Here is a 12,447-nt window from a genome sequence, read left to right as displayed (position 1 = left end):
CCTAAATTCTGTCTCCGTGTTTCTATTTGGCATTGGTGTACAGAAGCCGAGATTTCAGCAACAAGATCTTAATATGTATAAGAGTATTTACAAGGGCGGTTGACGTTTAGGAAGCATTATGCACATGGCAGCCTTTATTAACAAGGAGGGTTGCATGGTGTGTATTCTGCCTGCTCCTCTGGGAGCCTGGAGGCCAGGGAATCTGAGACATTCTGGACTTCAGCAGCAAGGGAGCAGTGGAATTAGAACCCAGGCCACTTGGGCTCCTGGGGTGCCCTGGGGGCTCCAACATGTCTATCCCTGAAACCGAGTGGGGCCTGGGCACGGAGGCCTCTTTTTGTCCCCTGTTTCTTGTAAGCAAGACTCCAGCCTCCATGACCTTCCCTGAGTTCCAAAGGGCAGATTCGAACAGTTGCTCATCAAGGGAGGGACAGCCAAGGAACCACCTGAGGCGAGATTAAAGGGACCAGAGAAGCCCATCAAGATTAGGAGCCGGACCAGCTGAGACCCTGCACACACCCTCATCTTGTCAGCAACCCCGCCCTTGAAGTACTGTTAAAAACTCATCACATCCTCCTGTGTGGGGACGCATAGTTTTTCGATGCAGGAGCCCACTGTGTCCCCTTTTGCCTGGCAAAGTAATAAAGCTATTCTTTTCTACTTCACCCAAAACTCTGTCTCCGAGACTTGATTCAGCACCAGCGCACAGAGAAGCTGAGCTTCCGGCATCACCCCCTGCCCCCACCCCCGTTCTTGGCACTGTTCGGCCGAGTGAACGCCTTCCCTTCTCTGAGCCTCGGCTGCCTCATCTGAGCAGTGGGCATGGTCCTCTCTGTCCTGCTACCTCTACAGGCAAAAGGGATGGGCGAGAAGGTGCTTTGCAACAGGAGGGTTAAAAGGTTTCACAGTTACTTTCCAAACAAGCGAGCTGTGTTGGGGGGGCGGGGGATGGGGGAAGGATGCCCGCAGAGCTTTGAGCTGCAAATGCTCCTCCTGGCAGAAATTGCCCAGAATCTGCTTCTTAGGAAACCAGGTGACCTCGACTGGCGGTCAGCAGTCCACTTCATGGGCTCCATCTGCGCCCACAGCGGTCGTGGCAGAGCGCCCAGGCCGGCGACACCGGCACGCGGGCAGCCGGGAAGAGAGGGGTGACATCTGCGCGGGGGCGGAAGCGGTGCGGCATTTATATTTGGAAAACAATATGCATTTGTCAGGGTTTGCTCTTTCTTTTCTAAACTCAGAACATTCGGGGAGAGAACAAGAGAGGGGAATATTGATTTCCGCTCCGGGCGAGGATGACGGGTGGCAGAGAGGCAGGAAACACGGACACGTCCCCACCTACCCCTCGCCATCGACTCCATCGCCGCCGCTGCCTGGCTGCCGCTCGCCTCGCCTCCTTCCCTGGCTTCTCATCTGCTGTCACTCTCTCCCTTTCCCCCCTCGCGGCCAAAAGGAAGTTGCTGCCAGGGTTAGAAGAAAAAACTCACCATGCCCCACACCACTGGACCCCTAGAAATTTCACCGAGGTAGAAGACCCCTGACATTTGTTGGGTTTATTTCCCACCCCCAGGCATGTAAATGTCTTACCAATAAGTCTAGAGCAGGTGCTACTTCTTGCTCACTAGGTCCAGTCAGCATTACGTCATAAGTGTCATGCACCAGTGCGCTATCGTGTGCAAGTGAGTGGGGTCTTGTGATCAAGATCCCTGTGAGCTAAACTGTGACATAGGCCTGGAGAGTTGATATCCACCTGAGCTGGGATAGTAAAGGTGTAATGCTGGCCTGGTCAGCAGAGGACAAACTGCTTCTGGTGGCTCTCACGGACAGGAATGCCGAAAAAGGCATTCTTTCAGATCAAGAGCTGCATAGCAGATACTGGAAGAGATGTGTCACTTTACTCAAGCAATGAAATCACATCTGATACAGCAGCTGGAATTGGAGTCGCCACCTTGGCACGCTTACAGTAATCCTCTGTCATTCTCAAAGACCCGTCTGTCTTCTGCCGAGGCCAGATGGGAGAGCTGAATTGGGGATGTGGTGGGAATCACCACCCTTGGGTTTTTTAAGTACTTGATGATTGCACTAATCTCTGCAATCCCTCCAGGAATGCAGGGCTGCTTCTGTGGTTGACTATTTTCCTAGGTAGGGGCAGTTCTAGTTGCTTCCACTTGGTCTTTCCCATCATAATATCTCTTACTCCACAGAGAAGGGAACCAGTGAGTTCAGAGTCAGCGTCCAGTAGTCCCTAAAAGGTCTTATTATTTCCTCTTCCCCAGTGCACAGTTGGCAAAAGCCTGTGGGTCCTTTTGGGGAAGGCTGGGAGAATGATTAACAGTATAAATATTCCATAGTGTACCAGGGTCCTTCATTCAAGGGGTTCTGAGTCTATAAAGTGGCTCAAGTCTGAGAATTAACAAGCCGTGACTCTTGTTTTTATCATTCAAGTTAGACTCTTTTCACTTGACCTATTTTCTGCTTACACAGAACAAGTAAGAATTAGTAGGCTTCCTGTCTATTTCACTTCTAGGAACCCCATGACGAACTAGCCAGCCATCGGTCTGCAGGACTCAGGCCCTTCTGATTGCGGCATTGACCCTGCTGTCCGTCACAGGGACCCTTCCCTCCCTGCCTTCGGGGCTTGAGTGACGCCTCTGGTCCCTGCCACCCCGGATCCAATCACTCTCATTGTGGTTACGTTTCCCAATTCCATGACTGCAGTTCCCTCTGTGAAGTCTGGCCCACAGAGAAGAGCCAGGGATGCCAGGGCTTCCCTCTCAAGTTTATCTCTCACGGTCGTGGTGAAAGGCATGTCTTCTGGACCTTCCCAGGGTGGGGAAGTGAGTAGGTTTCATATGACAAACTCACTCGAACATTCCCGTCTCCCTAAGTCATGGAATCCCTTTTTTTACATTAAACCAAAGCAGGTCTCGCAATTCTAATTCACTCACTGTGGGTCTCCTTTTGGCCATATTTCAGCCAAGCAGTGAAGCAAACTGTTAGAGCCCTTTCTTCCTCCCCAAGATGCAAAGTTAGATGCAGAATCCCTGCTTAGTGAGCCCGTGGCAATAAATGCCACCTGATCCAACTTTACGTTCCTTCCATGATTTATCCCACAGCCTTAATACCCATCCCCACATGTGTGGCCCGGGTTTCTATCTGCAGGAGTTAGAAAACGCAGAGGGTAGTGCATCTCCTCACGGGTCACGCTTTGTACCTCACTTTAGGGGCTGCTGGGACTTGAGTCTGCTCAGAGGTCTAGAAGCCAAGAGCGGTGGTGGGGTTGACACTGGGGAGAACCAGCAGTCTTGCTTGTCAGCTGCCTCAGGGGCGGTCATTACCCTTTCCGCAGGTAACGCAGGGTTAATACCCTGGGACGGGCGGGGGTGGAGAGGCCACTTCTCCTGGGGACAGAGAGACAGCTGCCACTGGCAGAGGAGATGCATCAGAATTTAGGGTTCAAGTTCCCCAGCTCCATCAGGGTCTTCCCACACACCCCCATTCCAACTTGCAGGATCCCATTCCTTCCCAGTTCGTGGCCTGGGTTTAGCAGGAGACACCCTGGGAGGCTGGGAGTTCAACTCGCATTGTAATTCAGCCAGTCACAGGGGGAGATTGCGGGTCTGATTTTCTGCAATCCCAGCCCTGTGGCTACAGCGGGTAAGGGTCTCCTTCAGGGTAGACATAGAAGCTTCCAGGTCATTTACGGGGCCCTTGAGCTAGGAATTCGAATCCCTGAGCTCATCCTTTTCTTTCCCCCTTTGTCCAGTAACATTAGAAACAACCAGCCAATCTCATCATACTCATCAGTTTCAAAAAAAATGTTTGAAAGTATCATACACATGGTCACCCAGATCCTAGCTTCTTACGAGTGTTGGATTAGGAATTTCCAGTGGTGATACTTTGCTTATCTCTCTTGCCCCGTCACTTCATGGACTGTCAGTGCTCTTTTTACTACTGGAAATAGAGTCATTAGTGTCTTTCAATCTAATCTGACTAGAGAGCTAATTCTAGAAATCACAGCACCAATTCAGAAAATCCATCTTTAAGATTTTGTTTCTCTAGAACCACTCTTGGTCCTAAAATCTGTATTAGTCAGAGTGCTCCAGAGAAAGGTGTAAGGCAGTGTGTGTGGGTATGTGTCTGTGTGGGTGTATTTGTTATGAGGAATTGGATCATGTGATTAGGGAGATCGGCAAGGTCAGATCTGCAGTGTGGGCTGGCAGGCACCACACCCAGGAGAGCTGAGGTGCAGGTGGAGAGTCAGGAGAGGCAGAAGTGTGGACGAAATGCACAGTCTGCTGGAGACACGCCCTCTTGCTTGAGGAGGCTGGGCTTTTTGTTCTATTCAGGACTTCAGCTAATTGGATGAGGCCCACCCACATTATGGAGGACAATCTGCTTGTTCAAAGTTCACCCATTTAAATGTGAATCTCATCCAAAACCACCCTCCAAGTTAACACATAAAAGTAACCATTGCACTCCCCCAGGTATCCTTGAAATGGTATTTTATGTTAGCTCCCCACGTTAACACTAACAAAGTGCCCAGGCTTACGTTTATTCTGAGACAACTTATTTTCACCTCTCTCTTGAGCAACCTTAATTTTTCCTCAGCCCCACCCACCCCCCCCTTTTTTTTTTTTTTTTTTTTTTGGCGGTACGCGGGCCTCTCCCGTTGAGGAGCACAGGCTCCAGACGCGCAGGCTCAGCGGCCATGGCTCACGGGCCCAGCCGCTCCGTGGCATGTGGGATCTTCCCGGACCGGGGCACGACCCCGTGTCCCCTGCATCGGCAGGCGGACTCTCAACCACTGCGCCACCAGGGAAGCCCCCCAGCCCCCCATTTTAATCATCTTACTTTCATTCTCTGTCTTGGGAGCCCCCTCTTTGGAGAAGGGTCTGCTCCCTTTTCTCCCTGCCCTCATCTCGTTACCAGTTCTCACTGTAGGTTATTCTCGAGCCAAGCTGACGTCACTCATCTCCCGCTTGCCGTTCATTTGCTCTCTTTCCACGCTTGGAAAGACCTCGCTTTTCCCTTCAGCCGATCCTCCTCCGTGGTTCAGCCCGTCTGAGGAGGCTTCCGGGTCCTGCCAGCTCCTGGTGATGGCCCCCTGCACTCTGCAGGATTCCCCACACCCTCTAGCACTCAAGTGGAAGCGTTGGGTGTAGCTGCATCACCATTTGCCAGGAAGCTCCTTGAGGAGGGGAGCTGCATCCCCCCTGGCAGTCAACACTGTGAGCTCTCAAGACGACTCAAGCACTGAACGACTCGGGGCTGCCATGTGCCTCATCCCTCTGGTTTTGGTCCTTATTGGATTCCCTGGGCTCCCACTCAAGATGCAGTGGCAACTGAGGAAACGCAAAGCTTGGGCTCTTCCATGACCTACAGCAGTGATGATCCTTCTTCAGAAAGAGACTGTGAGAGAAAACACTTCCTAGTTCTCCCTTTTCCCACTCTAACCCTGCTCTTCCAATGGTCTTAAAGCACCAGTCTCTGGACGTCATTTCTTCGTTTCTTCGGGAGCTCCTGAGAGCCTGGGATTTGGCTGTCCAGGAGGTCAGTCAATCAGAATGTCCACCATCAAATGGCATCTCCAGTAGCCAGACCCTTTTATCTGTTCCCAGCATCCTGATTTTTGTGTGGATGCATCACCTGCACCCACAATCAGGGCACATGGTTCTGGACGGCTGGTCCTTTGCTGGTTCCTGGCATGGGCATGTGACTCGGGCCTAGCCTAGAAATGTGCCACTGTTGGCCACAGTGACTGGAGCAGCAATGGGCTGTGGGCCTGTGTGTCAAGAGAGCAAGACCACAGGCTTTTGCTGGAATTATCAAGAACAAGGCTCTCTCTGTTGGAGCTACTAAGCTGGTAGGATGCAAACTAAAGGTACCAGTGGTCATTATAGCCACTGCTTGGAAGCTCGTTTTGAGAAGTGATCCGTGTTAACATCTACTGAGCTCCTGGATTCAGCCATGCCTGAAGGCCATCAACACACCACTCCTGTTTCTTGTTTTGTTTTGTTTTTCGGTTATGTACCTCTATAAACAACGCTTTTTGGCTTTAAATGGTTTGAGCTTGGTAACTCACCTGCAATGGAGAGAGTCATGACTATTGCAGGGACCCAAAGCCCAGTCCCCGAACCATGGCTCCAGCCTACCTGACTTCTGATTCTACTCTCTGTTAGCAGCCTCAGTTCCTAGCCCTTACCTCTAATCTGTAGTCAGTCACTGTGCTGGTGGCTCATTCTCACACACTCTCCTTGGTTAAAGGATAGCATCTGGGCTTCCCTGGTGGTGCAGTGGTTGAGAGTCTGCCTGCTAATGTAGGGGACACGGGTTCGAGCCCTGGTCCAGGAGGATCCCACATGCTGCGGAGCAACTAGGCCCGTGAGCCACAACTACTGAGCCTGCGCGTCTGGAGCTTGTGCTCCACAACAAGGGAGGCCGCGATAGTGAGAGGCCCGTGCACCGCGATGAAGAGTGGCCCCCGCTTGCCACAACTAGAGAAAGCCCTCGCACAGAGGCGAAGACCCAACACCGCCAAAATCCATAAATAAATTAAAAAAAAAAGAATAGCATCTATGTTATTATTTGTAGAAAACTAGCTTAAAACACCATGCAGGGCAGAAGGCAGAGCAGCAGCCAGAATCTGGGGCTGCCTGGCTCCGGGAATTCCGAAGCCTGAGAGCTCTTTGATTTTTGTCTGGGAGAGGCTGTCGTTTTCTCAGCACTAAAGGGCCTTCCCTCTAACTCAGTCACCTTCTTGATCCAGGAGTGGTAGTTTTCTAACAAGGTGTATATTCCTGGAATGTTCTTCCGTCCACAACCCTTTCCCCAGCTGATGATGCCCACCTGGTACCACTTTTTGCCAGCTTCCGTGGTACAGACGAGAGGCCCCCCGCTGTCACCCTGTGGACAGAGAACACAGATCAGCAGCGAGTCCCATCTGAAACTGTCCATCTGAGGCACAGCACAGCTCACTCACGGAAGAGGGTTCATGGACCTCCCGACTCCAGGCCGCCCAGGGGAATCACATCATTGCAGATCAACACCCACCCTATCGTGGCTGCACGCGGGGCATGTGCAGCACTCAGCCTGGCTCCAGGAATCGTGGTATGTAGGGTGTGGGCATGCACACGCTCCATGCACGGCACACAGAGAGGGAACTGGAACATGGAGGACCTGTTGCCCAGGCTGAGGAAGAGTGGGGACCAGATTTGCGGGTCTTAAATCAGAAGCTCTGGACAGAGCTGTAAAGGGAAGGAATGAAAAGAGGATGAGAGGGGTGCTGTTAGGCCTGTGCATGTGAACTGGGTCTCCTTTGACTCTCCCGTTGCGGAGCACAGGCTCCGGACGCACAGGCTCAGCGGCCATGGCTCACGGGCCCAGCTGCTCCGCAGCATGTGGGATCCTCCCGGACCGGGGCACGAACCTGTGTCCCCTGCATCGGCAGGCAGACTCTCAACCACTGCGCCACCAGGGAAGCCCTGAGCTGGGTCTCCTTTGATGTTCTTCTGGAGGCGTGAGGGAGAAGGATGTCTCTTTTTCTTTGCTGTGGGTGTTTGCAGGGGGCAAGTGAGCTAAGCTTTTCTGACTATGTGACCCCTCCAGGGTGGAATCACATGGGTCTATGACTCAGATGATTATCTATTTATATAGAAAGTATGTACCAAGTCCCCACCGTGTCCCACACACATATATGGCTTCCTTTTGTCCATTTTAATACAGGGAAGATGAAGCTGAAGGAGGATGAAGGGCTTCCTCAGGGTTACATGGTGTTTTGGGGCCAAAGTTGGAACCAGGTCTTCCTGATGCCAAAGCACATGTCCTTTCCCTCTGGGGAGCTACAATTGTTCAAGCGGCCTTTCTTTCTCAGCGGAGAGATGGCCTCCTTTTCTACGGTCATCAACAGGACCGGGAATGGGATCTAAGGGGAAGGAGGAGGATCAACACTGCCTGGACATGATGTACGAGGCCCAGCGTTGGTCACCTGACCTTTCTTTCTCAACCACGCCTTCATCCCACATCTCTGTGAGGTAGGTATTTTGAGTCTCATTTTATAATTAGAAAATGGAAAGTCAGAAGAGATCTGCTCACTTCCCCTGAACACATCTTCAAGGAGGAAAAACTAACTGTTAGGCACTTGGGATACAAGACCTTATGGTCTAGGGAGGGAGACAACAATGCAAACAAACAGGATCAGCTGCATTTGATGAAACAGGAGAAGTGGGAAGAAGATATGGAAGCAGTACAGGGCGGGGAGGAATTGACTCTGTCGAAGGAAAGGTCTGCCAGGATAGCCTTCAAAGCGTTTTGTTTGAAGGATGAATAAGAATTTGACAGGAAGAGTGAGTGGGGGGAACTGATTTTTGTTTTTTCATAGTGTAACCTTAGAGGATTACAGAGGAAAAGCGCTGGAAAAAGTAAACCACAAAATTCAATTGATTTGATTTTAATTTGTATTTTAAGTACAGCATAATCTTATTGCTATTACTTTGAACATATTTAAATGTTTCCATCATAAAATTATAATTTCCCTTCATTATGTGATTATGTGTTTTATTCAAGTTTGCTAAGTATAAAAGTGTGATTTTATTTTTAAAGGCAATTATTTTTAAACCCTAGGGGACTTTCTGCCTGGCTTACCTGGATTTAAGTGATGATAATATTATATAATTTCAGAAAACTTTCCTTGCCTGGATCACTGTCAGCTTATTCTCAGCAATAGAAAGCTTTCTAAACAGAGAGCAAAGCTTTTCACTTCACAATTTTTTTTCTTAAAAAAGGCTTAAAACGATAACAGCACATTTATTTATAGCACTCAAGTAATAGATGATTAATTTTAGAGGCTTTCATTAAACTACATTTTGAGAGGGGAGGGATTGGAGCAAAAATCCTAGACTCCAGATGGTAGATCCAGCCACTGAAGCAAAGGGGACAGAAAATGTCATCAAAGATGACACTTGATTGTTTCAAGTGTTGCTGCAGTTGGTTTTGACCATTTGAATATGGGATGGTGATGAATGAAAAAGACTGAAAGGATAGGTGTGAATACTGATGAGGGTGAGCAGCCTGGGATCTAGTCTCCCACGCGGGGCAACCCTGCCCTAGTGACCTGCTCTGCTTACCTGTCCACACTCAACCCTTGTTATCACTGGCTTCTGAGATATTGAAAGTTCCCTGAACACAAGCTACTTTTTCAAGCCTCCGTGATTTTCCCCAATTCTCCCTGGAATGCTCTCTCTTTCCAATCATACTATTAAATGTTGTTTTCCCCTTTTCAATTGATATTGGAGCCCTTTGACTCCTGCGCCAGTATGAATTGGCTACTCCCTATGTCTGTGGCATGGCTAGGATCTGAGATCTTCATTTAACCATTGCTATTGGGAAGCTTTGTCTCCTCTTTGTTTTTTAAGTTTGATATAACTGTAGATTCATGTGCAGTTGAAAGAAATAATACAGAGAGATCCCATGTACCCTTTACACGTTTCCCCCAATGATACCATCTTGTAGAACTACATATAGTACAATAGCACAATTGGGGTATTAACATTGATGCAGTCAATACACAGAACATGTCCATCATCACAAGGGTCCCTCATGTTGCCCTTTTAATGCTCTGTCCACTTCCTTCTACCCCTAAACCCTCCTTAAGCCCTGGCAACCACTAAGCTCTTCTCCCTTTCTATAATTTTGTCATTTCAAGAGTGTTATGTAAATGTCCATTGACAGAGGAGTGGATAAAGATGTGGTACGTATATACAGTGGAATATTACTCAGCCATAAAAAATAACAAAATAATGTCATTTGCAGCAACATGGATGGATCTAGAGATTGTCATACTGAGTGAAGTAAGTCAGACAGAGAAAGACAAATATCATATATCGATTATATGTGGAATCTAAAAAAATGGTACAAATGGTACAAAACAGAAATAGAGTCACAGATGTAGAAAACAAACTTATGGTTACCCGGGGGGGAAGCGGGGCGGTAGGGAGGGATACATTGGGAGATTGGGATTGACACATACACATTGCTGCATATAAAATAGATAACTAATAAGAACCTACTGTATAGCACAGGGAACTCTACTCAATACTCTGTAATGACCTATATGGGAAAAGAATCTAAAAAAGAGTGGAGAGATATATATATATAACTGATTCACTTTGCTGTACAGCAGAAACTAACAACATTATAAATCAACTATACTCCAATAAAAATTTTTTAATAAAGAATGATATATAAATGGAATCACACAGTGTGGGACCTTTGGGGGTCAGCTTGTTGCACATAGCATGAGTCTCTGGACACATTACGTGGTTGCATGAACCAATAGTTTGCTTCTTGTAACAGCTGAGTGGTATTGCATGGAATAGATGCAGTGTATTTAATTATCAGTGTATTTAATTATCCACATCTTATAGGACATTTGTTTCCAATTTTGGTCTATTATGAGTAAATCTGCTATAAACACTCCTGTACAGGTTTTTGTGTGAACACAAGCCTTCATTTCTCTGGAATAAACGCCCAAGAATGGCATTTGCTGGGTTATATGGCAAGAGCACGTTCAGTTTTTAAAGAAACTACAAAATTGTTTTCCAGAGTGATTAGACTATTTTAAACTCCCCCATGCAATATACGAGTGATCCAGTTTCTCTACATTCTTATCAGCATTTGGTGTTGTTACTATTTTTTATTTTAGCCATTCTGAGGTGTGTAGTGATACCTGATTGTGGTTTTAATTTGCATTTGCTTGACGGCTAATGATGTTGAACATCGTTTCATTTTCTTATTTGCCATCTGTATATCCTCTTCAGCCAAATGTCTGTTCTTGTCTTTTGCCCATTTTTGAGTTGGATAGTACATTTTTCTACAGTTGACTGCAAGAGTTCTTTATATAGTCTAGGTATAGTTTCTTTGTTGGATATTATCTCCCAATCAGTAGCTTGTCTTTTCATCCTCTTAATATGGTCTTTCATAAAGGAAAAGTTTTTAATTTTGATGAGGTCCATTTGATCAATTTTTCCTTTTATGAGTTGTGGTTTTGGTGTTACTCTATGTCCCAAAGACTTTCTAGTTTTTTTTCTAAGAAAGTTTTGTAGTTTTACATTTAAGTGCATGATCCATTTTGTTTTAATTGAATTTATTCTAGGAATTAATGGTTCTCAATTTTTTAAAAAAAATTCTTTACTCAGATTTTTAGCTTTATTTTTCCTTATACTATGTGTATTAATAAATGGAATCCATGTATATTAGTGAAACCCTCTATTCTACCTATTACGGATCCTGTCTTGAGTAATAGGTTATGAGACTTGGGTTCTCATATGAATCTTCTGTTTTAACAGGCCTCTTATGAAGCTGGAGTCAGGGAAGGGGGATGCCAACTCCCTTCCATTGAATTGGGGTGGAAGTCTTGAGCCGCCACTCAGGCCAGCTATGACACCAAGGGGAGGAGCAGGGTGCAGCTACCCCTGGGTGGGAGCCCAAGCTCCTCAGGTGGCCTCCACTGACATTGAGGGGCACAGGGCGTGGCTCATTATGACTAGATTGTACTTAAAGTCATGGCTTTCCACTCAGCCTCCTCTGACACCACCATACTGGGCAGGGGGAGGCGGGGAAGTGAGATTGTCCGCTCGACCTTGGTTGCTGGGGTAGGAGCACTGTGGGGCTTTTCCTGGTGTTTTGCTGGAATAGAACGATTATTGTTCAAAAGTTTCCACCTTGTTAGGCTGCCCTTTCCCTGGTCCAAAGAGAGGAAGGCTATCTTGTTTTGTTTTGTTTTGCTAGTTTGTCTGTGTCCATGGCATTTTTTCCCCCAGCTGCTCCCAGGAGATGCTGAGCTGTTATGTACTACCATCCAGGCTGGGATATAAGAGGCAAAAAGAAAACCCAAGGAATTCACTGCTGTGTCATTCCTTAAGTATTAGGATATTTGTTTCCAATTTCATCTTCTCTTCACATTTTGGAGCCTTTATTTTTGTTTCACAATATAATGTCCAGTGCTTTTAGCTGTATTCAGTGGAAGGGATCAAGAGAAATGTGTCTACTCCATCTTGTCCCGAACCAGAAGTCCCAATCGTCTGTCTTGTTTTGTAATGCTTTAAACTATCCAGAATGTGGGGAAAACACAGGGCTCATGTGACATTGATTCTGTCTCTCTCTGCGGTCCTCATGGTATTCACCACCTCATGGGCGACTCCTTCTAAACCTGGTGCCATTGCTGTTAGTGTTCACTCTTTCTTACCTCACAGCCCTTCTGTGAGACAGCCTTTTCATCACTCTGGAGAACATTTAACATCTGCACTTACAGTTTTATACCAGTAACCAGATCCAATGAGTAGGACTAGGTGAGCTCCCCAGCGTGATCCTTCCCAAGATGTATCCTTCCCATCCTTAGAGCCAGAGGAAGCTAAATTATGCGGGGTTTTCCCCTGTTTCTTCTACTAT

The 12,447-nt window shown here is 47.4% G+C and overlaps 1 protein-coding gene across 1 annotated transcript in view; it reads right to left on the bottom strand.

Annotated features, from left to right (window-relative positions):
- Positions 1–6,603: 6,603 nt before the first annotated feature.
- Positions 6,604–12,447, bottom strand: part of PRSS55 (serine protease 55) — a gene marked incomplete at both ends in the record, with an annotated part of 32,040 nt that continues 26,196 nt past the window's right edge. The window contains one exon of the mRNA XM_079706537.1: positions 6,604–6,906. Coding sequence (XP_079562663.1) covers positions 6,604–6,906 — 303 coding nt within the window. The remainder of the gene's footprint in view (positions 6,907–12,447) is intronic.

The sequence above is a fragment of the Hyperoodon ampullatus genome, assembly GCF_949752795.1.
Source record: "Hyperoodon ampullatus genome assembly, chromosome: 6".
NCBI lineage: Eukaryota > Metazoa > Chordata > Mammalia > Artiodactyla > Ziphiidae > Hyperoodon > Hyperoodon ampullatus.
The sequence above is the reverse complement of the archived record's forward strand: the minus strand, read 5'-3'. Positions and strand labels throughout refer to the sequence as shown.